Source organism: Hypomesus transpacificus, chromosome 3 (assembly GCF_021917145.1).
Source record: "Hypomesus transpacificus isolate Combined female chromosome 3, fHypTra1, whole genome shotgun sequence".
NCBI lineage: Eukaryota > Metazoa > Chordata > Actinopteri > Osmeriformes > Osmeridae > Hypomesus > Hypomesus transpacificus.
Window position 1 is genome coordinate 4,167,858 of NC_061062.1, and position 25,321 is coordinate 4,193,178.

At 49.5% G+C, this 25,321-nt stretch overlaps 1 protein-coding gene across 3 annotated transcripts; it reads left to right on the forward strand.

Moving 5' to 3' along the window:
• Positions 1-1,251: 1,251 nt before the first annotated feature.
• On the forward strand, positions 1,252-24,176 carry arhgap5 (Rho GTPase activating protein 5). Of its 3 annotated transcripts, none has more exons than XM_047014262.1 (7): positions 1,252-1,608; positions 3,172-7,056; positions 8,216-8,369; positions 16,053-16,130; positions 17,813-17,944; positions 21,012-21,117; positions 21,533-24,176. In XM_047014262.1, exons 2-7 carry the CDS (start codon positions 3,340-3,342, stop codon positions 21,849-21,851), a joined length of 4,506 nt encoding a protein of 1,501 aa, XP_046870218.1. In that variant the 5' UTR covers positions 1,252-1,608; positions 3,172-3,339; the 3' UTR covers positions 21,852-24,176. The 3 variants fall into 3 exon arrangements, with proteins under 3 accessions (XP_046870218.1, XP_046870215.1, XP_046870219.1); XM_047014259.1 differs by having other exon boundaries at positions 1,270-1,391; XM_047014263.1 differs by lacking the exon at positions 1,252-1,608 and adding an exon at positions 1,619-1,879.
• Positions 24,177-25,321: the final 1,145 nt, after the last annotated feature.

Here is a 25,321-nt window from a genome sequence, read left to right on the forward strand (position 1 = left end):
GGACCAGACAATAGAGCCTGCACATACGCAGCTCTCACACTTAGGTCCATGCACAAGCTTCACCTGACAGACAGAAAAGACTGGCAGCTCTGTGCGCGTAAGATGCGTCCATAATTACTGAGGTAAAATAATGTTCAGTCGTTCGATTATTGTTTCCAGCCGTTATGACACGTTTCCTATGATACAATGCAACACGACAATCCGTTATTATACGGTTGTTACAGGTACACTGCATATACACTTAAACTGGCAGCTGTAGAGACATGTTGAGATGACACTGTGTTAAAAGGTCCACCATGCATGGTACACTGGGTGTGGAAGGAGCACAAATCAAGAATCAGAGGTTTATTTCTGTAAAACAGGGGACAGCTATTTGGAAATAATAAATTGCTGACAAGGGGTGAGCTGTGAGTCCTATATCCCTCCCCCTTCCACAAATCAAGCTGAATTCTAGGGCTTAGCAAACAAGGTTTGGCAAATCTCCTTAAAATCTTAAAATAAGTAAAAGTAAAGGCCCTTGGGTACATCAAAATAATGAAAATATGTTTTGCCCCAGAGCACCACTCTACGTGAAAAACAACAACAAAATGAAGTCGATCAACTGATGACTGTGAACACCACAAAAAAAACACGGTCTGTCTGCCTGCCTGTCTGTCTGCTTGTCTGACTGCTTGTCTGTCTGTCTGCCTGCTTGTCTGCCTGCTTGTCTGCCTGCTTGTCTGCCTGCCTGCCTGCCTGCCTGCCTGCCTGTCTGTCTGTCTGTCTGTCTGTCTGTCTGTCTGTCTGTCTGTCTGTCTGTCTCTGCAACACCACATATGAGGCTGAATGGTGCTCCAAATTTATAGCTTTGCAGTCTCAGAGTAGTGATTCATAGAGCAATGCATATTAAGTAGAAATAAAACTTTTACAGTTCCAGTGCAATGGTTGTGTTTATCAACAATACTTAGCCTGAAACGTCCCTTGGGACAAACATTTTACAGTAATACGTATTAAATGCTTTCAACATTGTGATGATGATGACGTTCACCAGCTTGCACCACCGGCCACGGTAGGCTATCGTGTTGAGATATTTTAAATGGTTGTTGTCCTAGTCTTTCTCCACCTCATTATCATCATTACCACATCGCAGCTGAATCACTGAACTAGTGAGGCATACAAAAATCCCAGAAAGTATTCATTCACACAATTCCATAGCAACCATGCACGCGCGTCGGGTCCGCGCACCTTGCACTGCTAATGGAAAAGTTACTGGAGAGAGAGTGAGTGAGAGCAGGATGCATCAGTCGCCATTACTGCCTGGGATGAGAGGGGAGGGAGCAGGTCTCGGATTACACGCATACCACTTATAACACAAAATATATGAAAACAATACATTCTGGAATAGAAAAAGGGTATGCTGCGTGTTGTATACGATTTACGGGGCTCGAGGAACTGAGTAATCGAATTATGTGGATTGAAAAAAACACTTGGAATGCTATATTTTTTCGTGCTTTCGGGAGCTGGGAGCGACCATGTTAGCTAGGGGAATGTATTTGGAATGGGCTGCATCGACTTTCTTCATTACTAAACCACACTCTGCATAGAATTTTCCGGGACTATCAAATTGAGGTTGTATACATTAAGATTTAAGGAAGGGAACTGACAAATTTCTTAATAATGTCTTTTTCTTTTAGATTTCACTCTCCGTTAAATGTATTGTTCGCTCAGCTAGCTATCCATGTCTGGCAAGCTAACGCCAGCTAGCCAAGCTAAACTGTGAAAGCAAGCGTTTTTGCGTTGTATATGGGCAAGGCCCACTGTTGGGAGCTAGTTTCATTGCTTGGCAGATGACATGGTTGGTCTTTTCACAATCATTAGCTAATAACTTGGTATTTAAGTGGTAAGTCAACATAGTTTGTTAATATTGTACAGTGTCATGTAACCGTTTTTAAATCAACCATTTATATTGGTATCATATTGGTTGTGTGTCAGGCAGTTGGCAATAGGGCTAAGTCTTCCAGAAAGCAAGCTAACATAACTAATGTTGGGTTTATTGGGATGGGGTTGAGTACTAGCTGGCTGTAAAGTTAGACTGGGTTAATAGTTTAACCTCCAATGAAAGTCAAGTTGAATTCGATACATTGAGAAGTTTCAGTATAATGCTTGAATTTAGCTTTTGATTATTGCTTGTGTGTCAAAAGATTCTTAATTTCTGTATATAGTGCGGCAGGTCACCGTTTAAAACCAGTGCATTTCAGAGCATTTTGGCTAGAAGGTCAGGGAATCAGTCAAGTGAATCACATCACTTATTTCTGCTTTTCTTGAGTGTTAGGGAACTACTGCCTGGATGAAATGTGTGTTTTTTCGTTATGCTCTTACTGGCAGTTATTCTTCAGCATGGAGTGTGCTTGGAGGTGATGTATTGCTGCTGGGGGTGTTGCAAGACATCAACCAGCAAGCCGATGTGGAGACGGGAGCATTTATGATTGCTCAGATTCATAGAGTGGGACTGATTCATTCGCTTTTTTACGAGGCAAAAACTTGATTGATTTGCTAGTATGTTTACACAATGACTGGTACACTGGTTAGGGTGTGTATCTTAACCAATCAGCGGTAACTGACTCAGTATAACATACTCAAGTTTATTTTTTTTGACAAATAAAGCTTGTGTGGGTTTGTGTAATACAAAGAGCCAAGAGTAGGTATATTCCAATGATGACTGTAATGAATATCTGTTATATCTCTATCAGTTCACTAAATAAGTGTTTGCCTTTGAGTGATGAATGTGATATCTTGGGAGATATTCTATTTTATTTGTCTGCGCAAAGCAAATCATTTCTAGGTCACTGGCTGTCAAAGGGTGAAGTTGCCATTTTTATCACAAATTGGTTGAAAGCAGCTCTTTTTCCTGCAACCATTTCTCTGGGTAGGAAAAGATACTCAGCAGAAAAGGATCACTGAGCAAATTACACTCTCGTCTCTTACCCTAGCAGATCTGACTGCTGAGGTTCATCAGTGCATTTGTGTTGCTCATCCATTCAGAAATGTCAGTTCCTTGAAAAGAATAGATGTTTTTGAAAATTCGGACTAAACCATAACAGTGACTTAACTGTTCTAGGACAGCCTGTGTCATGCTTTCATATAAATCAAACATGTGTTTTAATAGTTGCCTCTCTGTTTACTGTTTTTCAGGAAGGTGAGAAACTAGAGGGAGGTAGGCATAAGGGCCTAGAACAGGGGAGGCTACAACTTCAAAGGGAAAGTCATGCACACGTCACTTCCCCACTACTAACTCATGGAACTGGATGGATAGCTGGATACCTTTCCTCTGCGTGACCAGGCGATGAGCGGGGGTCTATAATGGCCAAGAACAAGGAGGCGCGCCCCCCAACATTTGCTGTCAGTGTGGTGGGCCTCTCAGGGACTGAGAAGGAAAAGGGCAACTGTGGTGTGGGCAAGTCCTGCCTTTGCAACAGATATGTGCGCCCCAATGCAGACAGCTACTATACCGAGCACACTTCTGTGTTGAGCACAATTGACTTTGGGGGTCGAGTGGTAAACAATGATCACTTCCTGTACTGGGGGGAGGTGCACCACCGAAGCGATGACGGTCTTGAATGTAAGATCCAGATCGTTGAACAGACTGAATTTATTGACGATCAGACTTTCTTACCACATCGCAGCACAAACCTGCAACCCTACACAAAGCGGGCTGCAACCTCGAAGCTGCAGTCAGCAGAGAAGCTAATGTACATTTGCACGGACCAGCTCGGCCTGGAACAGGATTTTGATCAGAAGCAGATGCCCGATGGAAAGCTGAACGTTGACGGATTTGTGCTGTGCGTGGACGTGAGCAAAGGCTGCAATAGGAAATTCGACGATCAGATGAAATTTGTCAACAGCCTCTACACTCAAATGGCCAAGACGAAAAAGCCAGTCGTCTTTGCGGCGACAAAGTGTGACGAGTGCGTGGAGCAGTACTTGAGGGACTTGCAGGCGTTTGCCGCCAGCAAAAAGAGCCTGTTGGTCATCGAAACCGCCGCTAAATCAAGCATCAACGTGGAGCTGTGTTTCAACGCCTTGATCCAGCAGATGGACAAGACGAGAGGGAAGCCCAAGACGATCCCTTACCTAGAGGCCTACAAAGTACATCGTCAGCTGGTCGCTTCTGTGTCGGACAGGTTCGAGAAGCTCATTGTGCAGACAGTTAGAGATTACCACACAAGTTGGAAGATGGTGATGAACACTTTGAAGAGCCACCCAGACTATGAGGAATACATCACCCTGGAGGGGACCAGGAAGGCCAGAAACACCTTCAACAAGCACATCCAACAGCTGAAGCAGGATCACATCAAGAAAAGAAAAGAAGATTACCTAACCAGCCTGCCCAAAATCCTCAACAATCTTCTCAACAATCTGGAGGAGATCGACAACCTGACCTGGATGGAAGCCCAGAACTTGATAAGGAGTCGGGCCGAGTTCCAGTTCTGGTTCGTGGTTCTAGACCAAACACCCTGGTATGAGACGGAACACATCGACAAAACCGATAGGAGAGTGCCCTTTGACATTCTGGACACGGCGGACGGAGAGAGAATCTATCACAACCACGTAGCGCACCTGTTCTCAGAGAAGAGGAGAGTGGAGATGAAGGACCGCTTTAAGAAGACCCTGGACAGGGTCCACTTCATCAGCCCTGGTCAGCCTTGGGAGGAGGTCATGTGTTTTGTGATGGAGGACGAGGCCTACAAGTATATCACAGAGGCAGATCGGCGGGATGTTTACGGACGACACCAGCAGGAAATAGTTGAAAGGGCCAGAGAGGAATTTCAGGAAATGCTTTTTGAGCATGCAGAGCTGTTCTATGACCTGGATTTAAATGCCACCCCAAGCTGTGACAAGATGAGTGAGATCCATGCAGTGCTCAATGAGGAGCCCCGGTACAGAGCTCTACAGAAGCTAGCCCCAGACAGGGAGTCCCTACTACTCAAGCACATTGGGTTTGTTTACCACCCGACAAAGGAGACATGTCTCAGTGGCCAAAGCTGCGTGGACTTGAAAGTAGAACATGTCCTCGCTAACAGGCTGGTGCAGCTCGACCATGGTCGCTCTAATCTCTACTATAACAGTGCCAACATTGATAAAGTCAATTTGTGTCTTCTGGGAAGGGAGGGACTCGCACAAGAGCTGGCCAATGAAATCAGAGCTCAGTCCACAGATGATGAGTACACCCTGGATGGTAAGATATACGAGTTGGAGCTTCTGCCGGTCGACGTCAACTCAACACTGCTTTTTAGCCACACGTGGGTGTCGACCTTCAAACCCCACGGTATCTTCTGCGTTTTTAGCTCCATAGAATCACTCAACTGCATAGGCGACTGCATAGGCCGGATTAGGGCGGAGATTGCACAGAACAGGAGGGAGAGATTCAGCCAGCCGTTGCCATTCATTCTGATACTTGCCAATCAGAGAGACAATGTTTGTAAAAACACTCCGATCCTGAGGCACCAGGGCCAGCAGCTGGCCAATAAGCTGCAGTGCACGTTTGTAGATATACCCTCAGGGGCCTTCCCCAGGAAGTTTAACGAGTTTCAAATCAAACAGGCTCTGCGAGGGGTGTTGGAGGGCCTGAAGCACAATTTTGACGTGATGAGCCCCCTGCCCTCCATCAAGGACATGTCGGAGACCGACCTGAGGATTGTCATGTGTGCCATGTGCATGGACCCGTTCAGTGTGGACCTAATCCTCTCTCCGTTCCTGGACTCCCACTCTTGCAGCGCAGGTCAGCCTGGCCAGAGCAACACCCTAATCCTGGACAAGATCATTGGGGACAGTCGTCGGAGGATACAAGTAACCGTGATCTCCTACCACTCCTCCATAGGCATCAGAAAAGACGAGCTAGTCCATGGCTACATCCTGGTCTACTCAGCCAAGCGTAAGGCTTCGATGGCGATGCTGAGGGCTTTCTTGGCCGAGGTGCAGGATGTCATCCCGGTCCAGATGGTGGCCATTACCGACAGCCAGGCGGACTTCTTCGAGAATGATTCCATCAAGGAGCTGATGACTGAAGGTGAGCACATTGCCACAGAGATCGCAGCCAAGTTCACGGCGCTCTACTCGCTGTCACAGTACCACCGGCAGACGGAGGTCTTCACGCCGTTCTTCAACGAGGTCCTCGAGAAGAAGTGCGGCATTGAAAGCTCGTTCATGCTGGACAGCTCCAGAGACTGCACAGGAACCAGTGAGGACTTTGTCTTCCCCCAGTCTCCCCACAACCACTCTCCAGCATACAGCTACTACCCCGACTCAGAGGACGACACAGAGGCCCCACCGCCTTACAGTCCCATTGGGGATGATGTCCAGCTCCTGCCTACCCCCAGCGAGAGGGCCCGGTACCGGATAGACCTCGAAGGGAACGAGTACCCAGTCCACAGCACCCCCATAGGAGACCAGGAGCGCAACCACAAAGTGCCTCCCCCTGTCAGGCCCAAGCCGATCCTCCCCAAGCCCAACGTGAAGAAGCTGGACCCCAATTTGCTGAAGACCATCGAGGCTGGGATGAAGAGCAACCGGCGGACGCGCGGCCCAACGGCCCACGGAGAGGACGTGGAGGCCTCTGATAACTACGCCGACCCAGTCGACACGCTCCTCAAACCCAAGGGCTTCGCTAACGACGACATCTACGCGGTCCCGGAGGACACTCAGAGCCGCATAGTCAAGATGAGAAACTCTTTCGGAGGCCTCCATGTTCTGCACGGCGACGAGGAGAACGGTTTCGACAGGAAGACCCAGGCCGCCAGGCGGCCCTCTAAATACAAGCACCGTTCCAAGATCCTGTTTAGCAAGACCAAGGCGTACCAACGCAGGGTTCACTCTGACCTTAGCGATGAGGAATCAGGCCCGGCCACACAGAAGAAGAAGAAGGGAAGAGCCCACAGAGGGAGTGAGGAAGACCCACTGCTGTCCCCCGCTGACCCCTGGAAGGGAGGGATCGACAACCCTGCCATCACCTCCGACCCAGAACAGGATGACAAGAGGATGAAGAAAAAGAAGACACCAAAGATTAAAGAAGCTAAAAAGGTAACTTAGATTATGGCTCAGCCCATATCACTTTTCTGTCATGATGGGTCCTGCAAAAAGGCCTATTAAATGGTCTAAACTAAAGGATATAATGTTCTAAATGTGTGCAGTGTTGTAACACATTCATTTGTTCCTGTTCCACATATAGGCTGATGCTTAAGTGGTGTATGGGGAAGCTTTGAAGATAACAACATGTACACACGCTCACATACACGTTTCACAGTGTTTAGCCCAGAGACATGCCACAGTTGTAATGTTTAAGCAACTCTACGCCTGAGACTGTGATGTCATACCATTGCTTTGGCAAACACATGCAGTTGAGGAATGTATAAGCTTCCTTTAGTGTCAAATGAGAGGCCATGCTTCTCTTTAGTGCCCTGTGTCTACTGGACTAGTTTCTCCATGTCCAAGATCCCTCCAGTTTCTCTGTTGTCTTCTACAGTCTCTAGTCAGCCAGATGTTACAGGCATTTAGAGGCAGAGTTCCTAGGGTGGGGAGGAAATCCACAGACCGATGGAGAGAGCCATGAATCTGACTGTACAAACAGAGATGTTTGGTTTCTCTACAAGAAATGTAAAAAGAACGAAACCAACATGTTGCACATGTGATCTATGACAGTACATTGGAGCCACTTGAATAAGATTTAGTCTGCACCGTGGCTTCCTGTGTAGTTCTTGGTAGAATGCTGAGGATGTTATATCTGATAAATCCTTATTTATGTTTTTCTTGGTTCCCTTCTACTGTTAAGTTATGTCTGGGTTCTTCACCCTATGCCTACTCTGTGCACTTATATCCTCATTTATGTATCTTTTATTGTGGAAAAGCATGAGGTTTCACTGGTGTCCTTTGGCTTGAAGTCTATGAAAAAGAATATGAAAGAGAGAAAGGCGAAGAAAGGAACTCACAGACTCTCCGTCTCTCCATATTAAGACTCTTTTTCCCAAGAGTAATGCCACCTGACTTCTGGAACACTAGCTTTCTTTGATAACCAGGCCGTAGTTAAGTCACAATAATCGTGTTCAATTATATTTCAGTTGTTGTGTGTGAGATTATGACACTTCGAAGAGCTTGAGCTGAGAATCAAAGCAGTCAACTTGTCCTTTGAGAAATAACGTTTATCTCTCGTTCTCTCTCTTTCACCATCTCTCTGTCTTCTCAGCCAAAATCCTCCAAACCTGCTAAGCCCTTGTACCCCCCTACAAGGAGGAACTGGGAGAGTAACTACTTTGGGGTTCCTCTTCAGAGCCTGGTCACACACGAGCGACCCATCCCTCTCTTCATAGAGAAGTGTGTCGACTACATCGAACGCACCGGTATGTTCATCTCCGTTTTCCCCCCATTTCACAGCGTTCCTTTTTGCCCTTTATTTCGTCGATCTCGTAGACATGACGAGGAACTGGGGACTCAACTCTGCAGGCCTGCTGCTGCGCTTCCTCCGAGGGAGGGAATCAGATAACCGTCCAAATGCATCAACGTCATAACGCATTTAATTACCCATCATCCACTCTCCCCCAGTACACGTCCCTTTGAAAGGCGGTTTATTAGAGTGGGGAGAGAAAGAGGAAACGATTAATAAACGTCTTCAGTGAGCATGTTTGCATTTAACAGGGGCCTCGTCCCAGATGCACACTGTGGCTGTTTCTCCCTAAGCTCAAGTCCCTGGACACTAGTCTGAAGAAATGGGACACACAGCGCGGTTACCAATGTTGCATTGGTTAGGGCCAAGTCCTCTGATCTGTCAGTGTACATAAGGTCATAGGTACAGGTTAGGCTGGTACCTGATGAGGATCAAGGTAGATGGTCCTAACAGGATGTACATCCACGCAGCTGGGTTTGAATGGGACCAGTGCCGTAGCAGGATCGAGGTGACCTATGTTCGTAGGTTCTAGGGGTTGGCATGGTTCCGTCGGACGGCTGAAGTAGGTTGTAGATGTAAGGAGGTGATAGAGGCTGAAATGGGACGTGGCCAGTGAGATGGCCGTCTCTGCCCCTGGCTGTGTATGAGCAGCGCAGGAGTGGTGTGTTCCATTACCAGTCCTCTAATCTGAGTGCAGTACCACAATGCCCTTCGCTGATGAAAAGGTGCATCAACGCTCTCTTAAGCAATGTGAATCCTGGGGGGGAAATAAGCATTTGGTATTTCTATCTATCTCTTTGTCTGACCCTCTCTCCCCCCCCCCCCCCTCTCTCTCTCTATCTCTCTCTCTCTCTCTCTCTCTCTCTCTCTCTCTCTCTCTCTCTCTCTCTCTCTCTCTCTCTCTCTCTGTCTACCCTCTGCTATTTCTTTGCCCCTTTTGCTGTTTTTCTCTTTGCCCAGCTCTCTTCCCTCTCGCTCCATGTCCCTCCCTCCCCACACCCTGCCACACAAGCCCCGGCTCTGCGTGCTAGTTTCAACATGCTCTCCGTACATATAGTTCAGTCAGACTCTTCTCCTCCATTTCACAACAGAGAGAGCGAGAGAGAGAGAGGGAGGGAGAGAGGGAGAGGAAAACCGGGTCACCTCACATTTGTTTGTCGAATGTGATCGCTCATTTGCTTTTTCCGGCACACTCTCCAGCCCTCCGTTGGACCAATCCTGCGGCTGCTCTGGGTTGTGCCCTGTGCTGCTCTCTGGCTGTGCCCTGTGCTGCTCTCTGACTGTGCCCTGTGCTGCTCTGGGCTGTGCCATGTGCTGCTCTGGGCTGTGCCCTGTGCTGCTCTCTGGCTGTGCCCTGTGCTGCTCTCTGGCTGTGCCCTGTGCTGCTCTGGGCTGTGCCCTGTGCTGCTCTCTGGCTGTGCTCTGTGCTGCTCTCTGGCTGTGCCCTGTGCTGCTCTGGGCTGTGCCCTGTGCTGCTCTCTGGCTGTGCGGGCTCTCTGGTGCCATGTCGCTTGTCTGTAACGCAGCTGGCGTCTCTGCGCCACCCAGCAGATACTTAGCCAGCCGTCCCCGTCCCCCTAAAATGTCTCTGTCTGTGTGCAGGGCACAGTTTCACTTAAGGTCTTTTCAATACTTGGCCGACATTAAAAGTTTTTTTGAAGATTTAATACGAGGGGGGGAAAAAATCGGATACGTTGGGACAGACCCTGACATCAGGAAACGCGCTTAGCATTTGAACGCTGGTGTGTTCTGCTTAGTTAGTATTCTCCTCATCCCTCTGTCGTCACCCCCCTGCTGAATGGACTGAGGTTGTCAGGCTGCCCCTGAGTCAGTCGTCATGCTAACCTAGCCTAACCTACCATCCCACCAGTCCAGTCAATTTTGCTGGCCTAGCCTAGCCTGGCGCAACTTCGAACCGACCATGCTGGGACTGAATACGCCAGCATCAAGGGATTATGGACTGTGTTGTGTGCTGTATTGCTGTAAGTGTATTTCCCTCCTTCCATCTCTCTCTCTATCCCCACTCCTACCCCCTTCCCTGGTGTGGAGTGCCCTGCAGACAGGAGCAGAGCTGTGTAGGATTACATTTTCAGGTGATTGGTCACGGCCCTTCTAGAGGCTTCAGTAGGCCTGGGGTGTAAGGGGAGGGGAGAGGAGGAAAGAGAACAGAAGGGAAGGAAGGAATAGAGGCCATGGAGAAGTGAGGGTAATAAGGAGAGAGAATGAGAGGCGGAGGAGAGGAGGTGGCACTGGGTTTGTGTGTGTGTGTGTGTGTGTGTGTGTGTGTGTGTGTGGGGGGGGGGGGGTGACGTGCAGTGTTGTACCAGCTGTGCCCACTGTCAGCTGGTTGACTGTGGCAGTGTTGGAACGATGACTCACATCCTGATGACTGCCTTTTCCTTTCGCTCTCTCTGTCCTCCCCATGTCCCTCTTGCCCTTCCTCTCCTCTCTCCCCCTCTCTCTGTCCTCTCCTCCCGTGTCCTCCGTCATCCTCTCCTTTCCCCCTTCACTCCCATGACGCAGGGGATCTGTGTCCCGACTAACTGAAGGGTTTGTCTGTCTGCATGCGTTATTCATGAGGCCACCTCTCCTCCACCACTGCTCCTCTCCTGCTGCTGACTTCTGCTGGGCTGCATGGGTGACAGAGAGAGGGAGGGAGGGGGTGTGAGAGAGAGACGTGGAGGGAGGGAGGAAAGAGGCACCGTGCTGGAGGCTCATGTTATGGGGCAGGGCTAGGATGATGCAGCAGGTTCACCAATGTTTCCAGCTTGAGTTCAGGGGTCTCTTTCCTTTGTAGCATCCTACCTATACACTGGTCCTCTCCCTCTGTCTCTCTCTCTCTTGTGTCCTGGGGATACTAGCCAGCCAGTCAGTTAAAGTGAGTGAGTGTGTACAAGGTGACAGTACTGTCAACATACATCATCCTCTCCTAGCTACTAGTAGCAGGTCTGGGGTCAGCCGGTTGCCAGTTCGATTCCTGGCCATGCAAAATGACGTTGTGTCCTTGGGCAAGGCACTTCACCCTACTTGCCTCGGGAGAATGTCCCTGTACTTACTGTAAGTCGCTCTGGATAAGAGCGTCTGCTAAATGACTTAATGTAAATGTACGAATACAGCACTGGTCCTAGGTCAGGAGCTAGGATCATCCTCTCTCCTCCTCCTCCTCTAGAGAGAGTACTTGTCAGGACATAGGACCATCCTCTCTCCTTCTATCCTCCTCTCTCTAGACAGAGTACTGGCTACTGGCCAGTATGTGGAAGCCTGAATGTTCTCTCTTCTCGCTGTCTCTCACCCTCCCTGCCAGTAATGGCCTGATCCACTGATAAGTTTTTCTAATAATTTACTTGTGGGTAAATACTTGTGGGTGCTTTTTATATTCAGGCTTGTTTTATATTCAGTTATTTTAAATTAGATTGAGTTATTTCAGATTTTGGCTAATCCACTAGCAAGCCTTACCAGTGATTAAAGATTGATTTTTACAGGTTTGATGTGATTTTTTGATTCAGGCTTCAAGCCACATTGCTTCTTGGCCCGTCAGCACCTAATTGTGGGCATGTTAGTAGAGCCAAGCAAAGTCTCCACTAACACTCTCTCTCACACACACACACACACACACAGAGGGGTGTTAGTGGTTAGTCGGCAACACCCCAGGTATTAATTCCAGGGCTTCTAGCTCACAGTAAAGCGTTTGAATGAGCGAATCATTGTGTTAGGCTGTGCTAACACTCCCAGCCTGATTAGTGTGTGTGTGTGTTCGTTTGTGTGTGTGTGTTCGTGTGTGTGCGCGCGTTCGTGTTTGGCACCTTGCAGACAAATCCGTTCCAAACAACTCTTGCTTTTCTAGGCCAGCTGAGGAAATGTCTTGAGGTTTAGTGGAGGAACATTCTGGGCTTGTCAGAAAGGTGTTCTGATGTGCAGTCAGAAGCAACATTAGGGATTCATCAGACACAAGCTTAGAAAAAAGTTTTAAGTTGGGGGGGGGGGGGGGTCCTGTGAAAGTCAATACCTAACTGCTCTACTGTCAATAAGGCTGTGAGTACAAGTAAAGCTTGTTGCTGGGTAGTTTGGTCCTAAACGTTTTTTTTTATTTAAAGTCCATTGTTGTTACCATGGTAATCCATCCCCGTTTGTTCTATTAGGTCTGGTTGTGGGCTTTAATAGACCTCGCAGCTGTTAATGTTTTACAATAATGCAACCAATGTTGGTGTGTGAGGGTGTGAGTGAGAAAGGCAAAGAGGGATGGGGGGAGTTGGGGGGGAAAAGGAGGGGGGGAATTCTGCTCTCTCTTTTATATTACAGTCCGACATCTCTCCATTCTTCCATTAAATGATGCATTTGCTGTTTTTAAATCTGGCCATATGCCTAAGATGCATCAGAGACCAGTTGGACTGAGCGCTGATGGGGGGGGTGATGGGGATGCGGGGAGGGGGTGATGGCGTGTGTGTGTGTGCACATGCCTGTGTTTGTGTGACAGACAGAGAGGGACAGATGTCCAGTGTTTACGCTGTGATAGAGTCATCTGACCGTGGCTTGATGAGAGCAGTGATTCTGGGGCAGAGGATGGAGTATCTTAGACAGCCTTCACTGCCTGTATGGCTGGCTGGCTGAAAGGAGAGGTAGAGAGATAGACAGACAGACAGACAGACTGTCAGATAGACAGACCATCAGAGAGACAGACCATCAGAGAAACAGACCAACTGGGGCAGAGAGACAGACTGAGGCTGGGAGACAGACTGGCAGAGAGATGGACTGTCAGAGAGACAGACTGAGGCTGGGAGACAGACTGAGGCTGGGAGACAGACTGAGGCTGGGAGACAGACTGCCAGAGACAAACAGACTGCCAGAGAGATTCAGGGAGTGAGAGCTGGACTGAGGTGGAAGAGAGAGAGAGTGTAGAAGGAGGGCAGCCAGTGTTTATGGTAATGACAAGCTTCCAGCTGTCTCTCAGTAGTGAGAGAAGGAGCACTGCTGCAGGCCTCAGATAAGAAGCCTGCTCTACCTTCTCCTTCTCCTCCTATCTGCCTCTACATCCCTCCATCCATCCGTCTCTGCTGTAAAATACGCTTCTCTGCCAGGGGTGGTTTTTCAGTGCCTGTTCACATTCCTCTGTGATAACACCTTAAACACATACACACACACATACACCGTTACTTCCTCTCTCGGTGTCCTCTCTATCACCACTGTCCCTACAGCGGCGAGCAGAGATTCCCATGCACTCACGCATTCCACAACAAATTGGTTTAAAAATAACCCAGTCTGTATCGAAGCCATTCAACACAGCAGGGGATCAAAACTACAGCTATGTGAGAGATATAGGAGGCCAGACCAGCAGAGGCCAGACCAGCAGAGGCCAGACCAGCGAGGCCAGACCAGCGAGGCCAGACCAGCGAGGCCAGACCAGCGAGGCCAGACCAGCGAGGCTGGGAGCCCCACCAGGAAGAGGGACCAGAGACAGGGAGGGAGACCAGAGATAGATAGCGAGGCCTTGGTTACGTTTATACTTCTTAGTCTTTCTTACCCTGTTGACCCTGTTGCCCTGGCTTGTGGGAGAACTTGTGGGGGTTTGGGGGGAGTGTGTGTGGTAATATGTATGGTGATCGGAGGAGGGATAAAGTGACCCCCCCTCCCCCCCAAATGTAATATCGGTCTCCCTTCCCCTTACTGTCTCCTCTCTTGTCTGTGGACTTCATGCTACACTCACTAAATAAAGACCTGGCCAGCAGCAAGAAACCCTGCAGATGTTTGGCTGATCCTGAGTCAGCTGTGTGTTATGTAACCTGGTGTTTAAGGTCAGGGTGCGGGAAAGGCCCACTGGCCTTGGGTCAGAGGAGGAAGGCCCACTGGCCTTGGGTCAGAGTCAGAGGAGGAAGAACCACTGGCCTTGGGTCAGAGGAGGAAGACCCACTGGCCTTGGGTCAGAGGAGGAAGGTCCACTGGCCTTGGGTCAGAGGAGGAAGAACCACTGGCCTTGGGTCAGAGCAGGAAGAACCACTGGCCTTGGGTCAGAGGAGGAAGAACCACTGGCCTTGGGTCAGAGGAGGAAGGCCCACTGGCCTTGGGTCAGAGGAGGAAGGCCCACTGGCCTTGGGTCAGGGTCAGAGGAGGAAGGCCCACTGGCCTTGGGTCAGGGTCAGAGGAGGAAGGCCCACTGGCCTTGGGTCAGAGGAGGAAGAACCACTGGCCTTGGGTCAGGGTCAGAGGAGGAAGGCCGCCCCCTGAGGTAGGGTTTCTTTTTTGACATGGCATTTGGGAACAAAGACACAATATGCAAAATACCAAAAGGCTTTGGTACCATTTGGTATTTTGGTTTGTGTATAGCTTCCTCAGGGCGTAGTATTCATGCCACGAAGCAGTAAAGAACACACTTAAAGTGTCTACACATTATCTTTTTGGGCATGGCGTTTTCCCTGTGTCTGTAAAGATGTAAAGCACATTGTGAAGTGTGTGCATTCATGTCTCTCTGCCTGTGAGCTTGCATTCTGCTGACTTTGTCAGGCACCCTGCAGGACACGCACACACACAAGCGGGCGCACACACACACACGAACACCAACAGTGAGTGCGTGACAGAGAAACGCTGGCTAACCAGCCGTGTGCTCAGAGAGCTTAGCCAGAACATGTGCTGTAGTCGTCATGACGAGGTGACACCTGCCTGTGCTGTAGTCGTCATGACAGGGTGACACCTGCCTGTGCTGTAGTCGTCATGACGAGGTGACACATGCCTGTGCTGTAGCGGTATGACGAGGTGACACCTGCCTGTGCTGTAGTCGTCATGACGAGGTGACACCTGCCTGTGCTGTAGTCGTCATGACGAGGTGACACATGCCTGTGCTGTCGTCGTCATGACGAGGTGACACCTGCCTGTGCTGTAGTCGTCATGACGAGGTGACACATGCCTGTGCTGTAGTCGTTATGACGAGGTGACACCTGCCTGTGCTGTAGTCGTCATGACGAGGTGACACCTGCCTGTGCTGTAGTCGTCATGACGAGGTGACACATGCCTGTGCTGTCGTCGTCATGACGAGGTGACACCTGCCTGTGCTGTAGTCATGACGAGGTGAGCCCGGCGCCTGGTGGGAGCCAGGCCTAGTGTGTGGCAGTCAGGGGGGCGTGCTGGAACTTGCTGGAGTATGGCAGGAATGTGTGCTAGGGGAGGACTCTGTGGGGCTCTCTATACCCACTGCACTGGGCGGGGCTGAGGGTGTGTGAGGGCATGCATGCACTACCCAGGGACATGCTCAGCAGCGCTCAGGTGTGTGTGTGTTGCTGCAAGGTGTGTGTGTGTGTTGCTGCAAGGTGTGTGTGTGTGTTGCTGCAAGGTGTGTGTGTGTCTGCAAGGTGTGTGTTTGTGTGTGTTGCTGCAAGGTGTGTGTGTGTGTTGCTGCAAGGTGTGTGTGTGTGTTGCTGCAAGGTCGTCAAGGCTGCAGTGACGGCCGCCCCTCCTGAACACCCTGCTGGTGTCAACGGCTCAATAAGCACCGAGATAAGTAGTGTGCCATTTCAACACTGTTTTTCATCCTGTATTGTTATCCTTAATCTCTCATCGGAAGCAGCCAGGGAGTATGAACAGACTGCAGTTCGTCCCTCGATGTTTGTGGGAAAGGTAGCAGGTCTAAGTGTGTATCTTCCCTGTGTCTCAGGTTTGACCACGGAGGGCCTGTATCGCGTCAGCGGCAACAAGACTGACCAGGACAACATCCAGAAACAGTTTGATCAAGGTACCCAACCACTCGTCTGATGAAGTCATGGGCCCATCTACTCATCTGTCCCTATGTGCTGGATCCCTCCCCTGTCTGCCCCATCTCTCCTCCCACTTCCTCTATGACCTTGAAATGTTCTCCTTTGCAATATGAATGAAGATAAACGGATATGGATGTCTGGCCAGTGGATGGGAGGGGAGGGAGGATAAGAGAATGACTGTTGGTGGATGAAAACAGCAGAGAACAGTGATTCAGTTAACCAGCTAATGAGAGGAGGACGAGGTTGTCACACCACAGGGATTGTAAGGACACAGGGATGTAGTCACTGGGCTCAGCATCATGTCTGACCGATGTGGAAAAGTTTGGCAACTCACAAGGCTAAATATTAAGGCTAAATTATATCAAACATTCAAACACAAATGGCTCCATTGTCCTGGTGCAGAGTTGACTCCACAGACATCCTCAGACTAGAGGGGAGATCCACACTAGCTATAGAACACACAGCATATAGCTAGCATAGAGGGCCCTTTCCTGTGGTAGGAAAGAAAGATGAATTTGTATTGTGATTTCGGCAGGACGTGGACAGTTTTTGGGCCCCAGTGAGATGTGTCCTTTAGTGCAGGAACGGTTCTGACCGTGCTGATGTGGACCTGCTGGGACAAGCTCATTACACCAGGCAGCTGTGGCGCTCCACCCATCACATGCTTTAGAGTTCTCCTTTAGCTTTTGCAGCACATGACTGCGTATGTTGCTGCACTGCTGTGTCCCCGAGGAAACGGAGGCCAGGCCTTCTGGTTCCTCCTCCTGCAGCCCGTCCTGAGGTCTGCTGTTGGCTGGGACAGAGCCAGCCAGGTGTGCAGAGGGAGGGAGACGGGGCAGGCAGGGAGAGGGAAAGAGAGAAGGAGAAAAGATCAGGCAGACAGAGAGAGGAGGGGGGTGAGGAGGGGGAGAGAGAGGATCAGGCTGGCTGAGAGAGTGTGTGAGAGTGAGAGAGTGAGAGAGAGTGAGAGAGAGTGAGAGAGAGTGAGAGAGAGTGTGAGGAAGTGGGAGAGAGAGTGAGAGAGAGACCTAGGGCCAGTTAGAGAGGCCTTCAGACAGAAAGTGGTGCAGGATGGAGCAGACACATCACCTAGTTTACAAGAAGAGCCTCTATCTGGCCTTATCTGTCCACTGGGCTGGAACTATCAGATCTTTCTGCTCTGTCTCTATCCTTCCGCTATGTCACACACCGGCACACTTTCTCCCTCCCTATCTCTGTCTCTCTCTCCCATGCCAGATGTATTCTGGTGATTCTTTTTTCCCCTCTGTCCCTTCCTGCTGGCTGGCAAAGATCTAGTGTGACAGCTGCCACTGTACCTTAGGCCATTTTCCCTCTCTCTCTCTCCTCACCATCTCAGCTCTCTCCCTCTCTCTCCTCACCCTTTTATCTCTTCTCACAATCTCCCAACACTCTCTCCCTCCCTCTCTCTTTCCTCCCTCCTCAACACTTTCTCCCTATCTTTCTCTCTCTCTCCTTTCTCTTCATCACTTTCTCTCTTATTAATGCCTCCTCCCCTCCTCTCCCTGTTCCTCCTCCCCCATGTCCTCTTTCCCTCCCCTCCTCCCCCATGTCCTCCCCATGTCCTCCTTCCCTTGTCCCCCCCCCCCCTCCTGGTTCGTCCTCTCTCAGTGCTGTATGGTGACCTCTGTCTCTCCCCCAGACCACAGTGTGGACCTGATAGTGATGGACGTAGCAGTGAACGCCGTCGCTGGAGCGCTCAAGGCCTTCTTCGCCGACCTCCCCGACCCCCTCATCCCCTACAACCTGCACCCCGAGCTGGTGGAGGCAGCCAGTGAGTACACACACATGCACACACGGAGACACACACACTCAGAGATACATGCGCACACACACAGATACATACACCCGCACGCACAGAGAGACACACTTACAGAGAGACTCTAACTTGCGCACACACACACGCGTAGATACATACACAAAGTGACACACACATCCACACACACACACACACACACTCAACCCCCTCTCTCTGAGGGCTCTGGAGTGGGTCCACTCAGGTGGCGTATGTGTGTGTGATTTAGCAGCAGGTAACAGAGATTGATGATGTTGGGCTGAGGCCAGACTGGGGTTGAGGGTGAGTTGTTCTACAGTGTAACTGTTAGCAGATGTTGCTGTGTGTGTGTGTGTGTTGGATTGAGGCCTGTACCGGTACCAAACTAGGGAGCTGACTGGTTTGTTGATGCTGGGTTGTGATTTGCTCCTTCTGCACCGTTACCTTCTCTCCTTAAGTCAGGTAGCAAATCAGTGAGGAATACTAGCTTATAAGGGCTGCCACCTTCAGTGTAAAATGCACACGCTGGGGGTGGGGCTGGGGCTGGGGCCAAGGCTGGGCTGGGGCTGGGGGTAGGGTAGGGCTGGGGCTGGGGCTGGGGCTGGGGGTATGGTAGGGCTGGGGCTGGGGCTGGGGGTATGGTAGGGCTGGGGGTGGGGCTGGGGGTAGGGTAGGGTAGGGCTGGGGGTAGGGCTGGGGGTAGGGTAGGGCTGGGGTAGGGTAGGGCTGGGGGTAGGGTAGGGCTGGGGTTGGGGCTGGGGCTGGGGGTAGGATAGGGCTGGGGCTGGGGGTAGGGTAGGGCTGGGGGTAGGGCTGGGGCTGGGGTAGGGTAGGGCTGGGGGTAGGGTAGGGCTGGGGTTGGGGCTGGGGCCGGAGTGATACTGTAGTGGTTATGTGAGCTGAGGCTGCTGGCTTACTCTCCTGCGTCTGTCTTGAGACTTGACCTGTATCTCCATTCTTTTCTTTTTTTTGGTCTACTGTATATCCATCCCTGTGTGTGTGTGTTGCTATATTCATTCTTGAGTGTGGAGATGGAGCACTAATCCTAGGCCTCCAGTAATGTATTACTGATGATGACTGGTGAAACCGCCTGCTTGCAGATTAATGTCCCAGAAATAGGCCTGCCTCCCCCTTCCTCACCCCTGCCTCCCCCTTCCTCACCCCTGCCTCCCTTTTGCTTTCCTCCCTTCACATCCTCCCCACCCGCCTCCCCCTGCCTCCCTTTTGCTTTCCTCCCTTCACATCCCCCCCACCCTGCCTCCTTCCTAACCCATCCCCCTACCCTTCATCCTGCCTCACCCATCCCCCCTTCACTGTATTCTGCCTCAGTTCCTCCAAGCCTGCCTATCTCCCCCTCTTCTCTTCCTTGCCTCTCGGGGACAGGGGGTGGGTATGTAAGTGCTATAAAGCAAGAGTGTAGTAAGAAATACTGCAAAATGCGGATCGGGAGATTGGGGACAGGTTAAGCTGCAGGACAAGAAACCGACCTGCATGTTGGTCTCCAGGGTGCAGATCTGCTCAGCGGAGCAAAAGGGAGAGTCCTTCTGTGGTGGTTCTGCTGCTGCTACAGTACTGAGTCGGGGGTGGTTGAGCGTGGTTGAGGGGCGGCGTGCTCCTTACTGGTTAGGCCTTCTGCCCTGTTCTCTGGGTTGGAGGCCTGGGTTCTCCTGGACAGCTAGGGGGCTGGGTTCCCCTATAGGGCTGTGGTCTGGGTTCTCCTGGACAGCTAGGGGGCTGGGTTCCCCTATAGGGCTGTGGTCTGGGTTCTTCTGGAGGCTGGGTCTGGGTCCTTCTGGAAAGGTAAGGGACTGTGTTCCCCTACAGGGCTTGGGTCTAACCTGGAAGACTGTGGTCTGGGTTCTGCTGTAGGTCTGAAGGGCTGTGCTGTGATATATAGGCCATAGCTGGGAGTGTCTATCCGCTGAGTGGACAGGGAACTATAGTCATTCATCAAGCATAGTACTCCAAAGCTACCCATCATAGCTCCACAGAGGGAGGCTGAAATGAAGAGGTGTGTGTGTGCGTGCGTGTGTGTGTGTGTCTGTCTGTATGTGTGTGTTGCACACACACGCTGCTCAGGTATGGCAAAAATCCTAATCACGATTATTTTTGGTCAATATTGAGATCACGATTACTTTGCGATGACTCATTGACTTTAAGAACATCATGCATTTATTGAACTTGTCTTGTATACAATGGATTTTTTTGAACTTCCAATATAATTCAACTGAAAAACTAAACAAAAAAATACTTAAAGATAAAAAGATTATAAATAAATACATTTGGATAGGAATCTCATTAATATGCTGGTCTCAAGTCTCACCCGATGGGAATCCTGAAAAGGATAGAGCTAGCTGAAACTGTAGAGCTGCGGTTTTCCCAGCTCAAGGTAGAAACGGTTGGACAGGCTAGCTTGTATTAGCATGAGTCCACCAGCACAACCTCACCTGGACAACACACATGTTGTCAGGTACATTGCTGGCGTACTCCTCGTTGACTAGCATTTGCAACAGAGCAAGCCCAAGTAGTCACCATAAAGCACACAAACGAGCGGGGGGGAGGGGGAGGGGGAGGGGGGGTTTGGCTGTCTAAGGAGGGGTGAAGGTGTGCTGCTGTTAAGGAAAGGGGTGCGTTAGATTTGCAAATCCAGACAGGATGAGAGGATCATTGCGAAACAGAGGGCCGCACAATGATAGTTTTATCTCTATCTTGTTTTCATAACTGTTGGAAGCCAAAATTGGAATGACAAATCAAATTCAATAAATCGCCCAGCCCTAGTATGTGCGTGTGTCTCTGTGTGTGTGTGTGTTTGTGTGTGTGTGAGTGAACCGTGTGGCGGAATCTGTCGGCATTATAGCCGTTGCTAATACCTTGTATTGTAACCTTGTAGGTGATTGAGGTGTGCGTTATGGGTTCAGTTAGGCCAGGCAAGAGTAATCCAGCACAGCTCAGTCATTCAAACGACTCGGCATAGTAGATAAACACGTGGCTTAGTGGTGTTCACAACAGTGGGTGTGTGTGCGCGTGCACGTACGTGACAGAGATTCCTCTTGCGTGCTCCCCCTAGAAATCGTGGACCACATCGAGAGGCTACAAGTTCTCAAAGAGATCGTCAACAAGTTCCCCCCTGTCAACTACCTGGTCTTCAAATACATCATTACCCACCTGAACAGGTACGACTCCCCCCCCCCCCCCCCCTGCTGCCCAATGCCTCTGAGCTAGTCTTCTCCTGGTCCAGGCCCATGTTTACTGAACATCTCAGAGGAAGGCTGATCCTCGGGTCAGGTTCTGCTCGGCCCATTTCATCTCATTCCAACTGTGCTTCGATCTGTTCTACCACTGTTAAAGGGGGTTTGTGTTATAGCTGTGGCCTTTTCTCTGTGTTGATAAGTCTGAGCTAGCTTACTTTTAATCTTTTCATGTTAGCTTAATATAATCTGTCTTGAGCTGACTTGCTTTAGCTGAAGTGCAGCCTGGAAGTATTTAAGCATATATTCTGCTCCAACTCTCTCTCCATCTTCCTCACAGGATCATATTAAAGTGTACCGTTTGTTCATGCTTTAATTGTGCGTGTGTGTGTGTGTTCAGGGTAAGCCAGCAGAGTAAGACCACCCTGATGACGGCAGACAACTTGTCCATCTGTTTCTGGCCCACGCTGATGCGGCCAGACTTTGAGAACAAGGACACGCTGTCCACCACCAAGCTGAACCAGGCTGTCATCGAGTCCTTCATCCACCAGAGCCACTACTTCTTCTACGGGGGCGACATTGCTGAGAGCTCCAGCAACGAGGGGACCCCCCCTCCACACTGCCGCAGCATGGTGGAGGCCCTGCTGCCCCTGCAGCTCCCCCCACCTCTCCAGCCCCAGCAGATCCAGCACACCCTGCAGCCCGATCCTCTCATATAGACTCTCCAGCCCCCAACCCTGGACTCCAGAACCCGGCCGCAAGCTCCAGCCTCTGAGCCCCAGGCCTGCGACCAGCCTCTCCAGCCCCTGTACACCCAGTGCATCCTGCAGCAAGAACCCAACATGTAGACCCTCTGACTAGCACTACCTGCTGGACCAACATCTTTGAACCCTCCACCCCCAGAATATCCAGCCCGCCCTGCAGCTGGACTACATCAGAAACAAGCCACCTCCACATCACTCCCCTACCATGCTCCAGCACCCGCCTGCCGTCAAGCTTCCCGACCTCTTGATTTCCAGCCTCTGTGGCCTGTCTTCCCCAGTGCTAAGGTCCTCCAGAGCTGGTTCTAGGGTCTGGGCCTGGGGAAGGAGGTCCCGGGGGCGGTGGGGGGATGAGAGGAATCCCACCACAATGAGATGCAACGTTTCTCCTATGATCTGCTCCTTTCATTGGATGACTGACCTGACCTGGGACAGGGATTGACCCCTGAACCCAGGAAGGATAAATAAACTGTGACTTTGAATCCCTGACCTCTGACCTGTTTCAAACCACAGAGAGCGGGAGGGGACTGGTCAATACCGCCCCGAGCCTGGGGGGTCCCGAAAGGACCAGGATTATTTGCTAACACGACACCTTGCAAAGATATAAGGAAAGATATATTTATACTAGCTGTTTCTTTTTGTTTGTTTGCTTTTAAGACGTTAAGATGACAATGCACGACCTGTTTTAAAGGCTACGCCCTCTGCTCTTGTCTGCCTGGTTGTGGTTTTTTATGATTTGCCAATGAATGAATGAATGGATGGATGGATGAAAGGATTCCTTTCTTTTTTACGTGTTTGATTTTAACTGAGGGCGGGGGTGTGAAGGGACTGATGGCTCCGTGGTCTTATCCTCCCCCTAAGCCCCCATCAACGCCCTCATCTGCTTGCACCGCTGGGGAGGAAAGGAGAGGAACTTCAGTGAAAGACTGGGTCAGTCCAGACTGTGACTGGTCTGCCTTGCCCAGACTCCTAACTACACTAGACTAGACCCAAGTTAAGACCAGACCAGGACTAGACCAAAGTTAAGACCAGACCAGACTAGGACCAGACCACAGAAAGAGTGGGTCTAGTCTCTTGTTTCCTTCCTCTCCTGTTGGAGCGACTTAACTCCGAGGGAGGATCCCACTCCGGAACCGAAATGGCACATCTCTGCGGAAATGCACGCGCTGCAAGCCTCCTGCGAGTCTGAGTTCTGTTCGTTTTTATCTTCTGTTCCTTGTTTGAAAGATGTTTGGGACGGGGACTGCGTACTCAAATAAGAGATGTTTTCTTGTAGTTCTTCTGTTGGTTTGTTGAACTAAATTTGCATGTCTTTTTGCCACTTAAAAAAAATGACAATTATGAACTGTTTAAAGAGAGGAAAAAAAGACTTTGAACTTACGATTAACCACTTTCATTCAGATCATATTTTTATCTAACTTTGGTTAAGGGAACATTGAAACAGGGGTCAAATTTTATCCATTATTTTATATTTTTGTCATGCAAGATGTCATTTCCTAATATCATATTTTGGTTAAATGTCTAATTGTTTCCCTTAAATAGAGGAAAAAAAGTATATATAAGTATATATATTTATCAGCAGATACGTTTGCTGATATAGAAAAATACCATCGGGTACTGAAATTCTGTATAATCTTGTTGAAGCTATAATCAGATTTCTTTGTGGTATGATGTACTAAGAACGTTTTTGGGGAGGGTTGGGGGGGGGAGGGGAGGGGGGGTAGAATAATTGACTGTACTTAATTCCCTTCTATCTTATGAATAAAGACTCATGGCTTCTTTGTAGATGGTACTGACATTTGTTTGCTGTTTAAGATGCTGCTTGGAAGGTTCCAGAAAGAGAATGAGTCTTTAGTTTGAGGGAAAGAAAGATGGATTGGTGGAGGGAGACACAGAACAGGGTAGAGGAGTGGAAGAAGGGATTACAGGTGAGTGAATGTGTGTGTGTGTGTGTGTATTTACTCAGGTTAAATGTGCACATGCCACCTGTTCTGAACTGTGCTGTGTAGAGCTGACATAGGGCCCACTCTACATGAAGCGTGTTCTATAGTACATGACACACCAGGAGATTCCAAATCAAAGACTTCCTGTTAAACTATTTCGACATCTTCCTTATTGCTCTAAATCAATGTTGGGAATGAGGTAGGGTGAGGAGCAGGAGAACTCTGCAGCTGTTAGAACCTGTTGTGTAGTTTCCATCAACTGACCATACATTTGTTCATTAAGATTTGCCTCGCTCATTCAAGCCGGTGTACAAAATTACAGATTCTAATATCTGCTCTGTAATATAGTAAATAAATGATTTTGAGAAATTAAATCAAAACAAGTTGTGGTTTTACTCCATATTATTTTCTAATTGTGTTTTATTTTTCTGTAGCTGTGATTTATTGTGAACTATTGTATTAATCAACATAGCTAATCATGGTCACAATCACCAAAACAAACACATTTTCTTTGAATTGCTCTTTTTACAAGCAATGCCACAAAAGAGTTTACAATTTGCCGATGGATCATCACCGATAACCAACCTATAGCCTACCCTTAGAGAAGAAAACTATTTTGAAACCTCAGAATCAGTTACAGATCTTGACGGTTGGTAAAGCAGAGGGTGCAGACAGGCTGTACAAAAAATGTAATGTGTTGTTTATTTTGTTCAGATACGGGTTAAAAGAAGCATTCAGGATTGTAACTCCGTGTGGAGTCTAGTCGACTGTTTTATGTATGTAGTATTGATTTGGCCTACTTAGTCGTTGCACCTTCCCAAGCACAAAGTTACGTAAAACCGCCATCTGCTGGACAAATAACATCCGAAATAGGGTCGGTTAGAGGGCCAATACCACCACCTGGTGGTATTGGAGACAGACTGACCCACGAACAGGCAGAGTCTACGTTAACGTAAGGAGGAGTCATCCGATATACGATGACAGTGGTAGTACATTTATGTTAGAGCGAAAAAACCTGTTCATTAACTATCTAAGGAAGACTAGCCAGCTGCCAAATAACAGTGGAATTGTATTCGGGGGATAAGGACAGTATAGCTGGTTTGTCCAATCAATACAGTTAAAGTTATAGGCTTAAAAATGTAGGCTACCGTTTCCTTCTCCCTCCTTGAGGAAATTCAATGTTTCATATAAAAGACTGCGGCCCAATAAACAGCTGGTCATTTTACGTCAGTAATTCCTCAAAAGAGGGTATTTATGTTAGTTAAAAAATGATCTGTTGACCTGGAGATCTTTCTTCACAGCTACCTCTGCTTCCCGTGTCATCTCCTGCCCCTCCCCTCAGCCCCTCCCACCCGTCACCCTTCTCTCATGGGAAGCACCTCACAGCTCCAGCCAATCAGAGGCACTCTCCACCTCTCCATCACATCTTAGTTCCCAAGGCAACAGGGCCGTTCCTCTGAAAGGCGCAGCATCATCCTCAGCAGC

Excerpts from the sequence above, each read along its gene's own strand:
- arhgap5 (XM_047014262.1), top strand. The coding sequence starts at position 3,340 with ATGGCCAAGAACAAGGAGGCGCGCCCCCCAACATTTGCTGTCAGTGTG. Across the intron at positions 8,370-16,052 it reads CGACTACATCGAACGCACCG|GTTTGACCACGGAGGGCCTG; the intron begins GTATGTTCATCT and ends CCTGTGTCTCAG. Across the intron at positions 16,131-17,812 it reads CCAGAAACAGTTTGATCAAG|ACCACAGTGTGGACCTGATA; the intron begins GTACCCAACCAC and ends TCTCTCCCCCAG.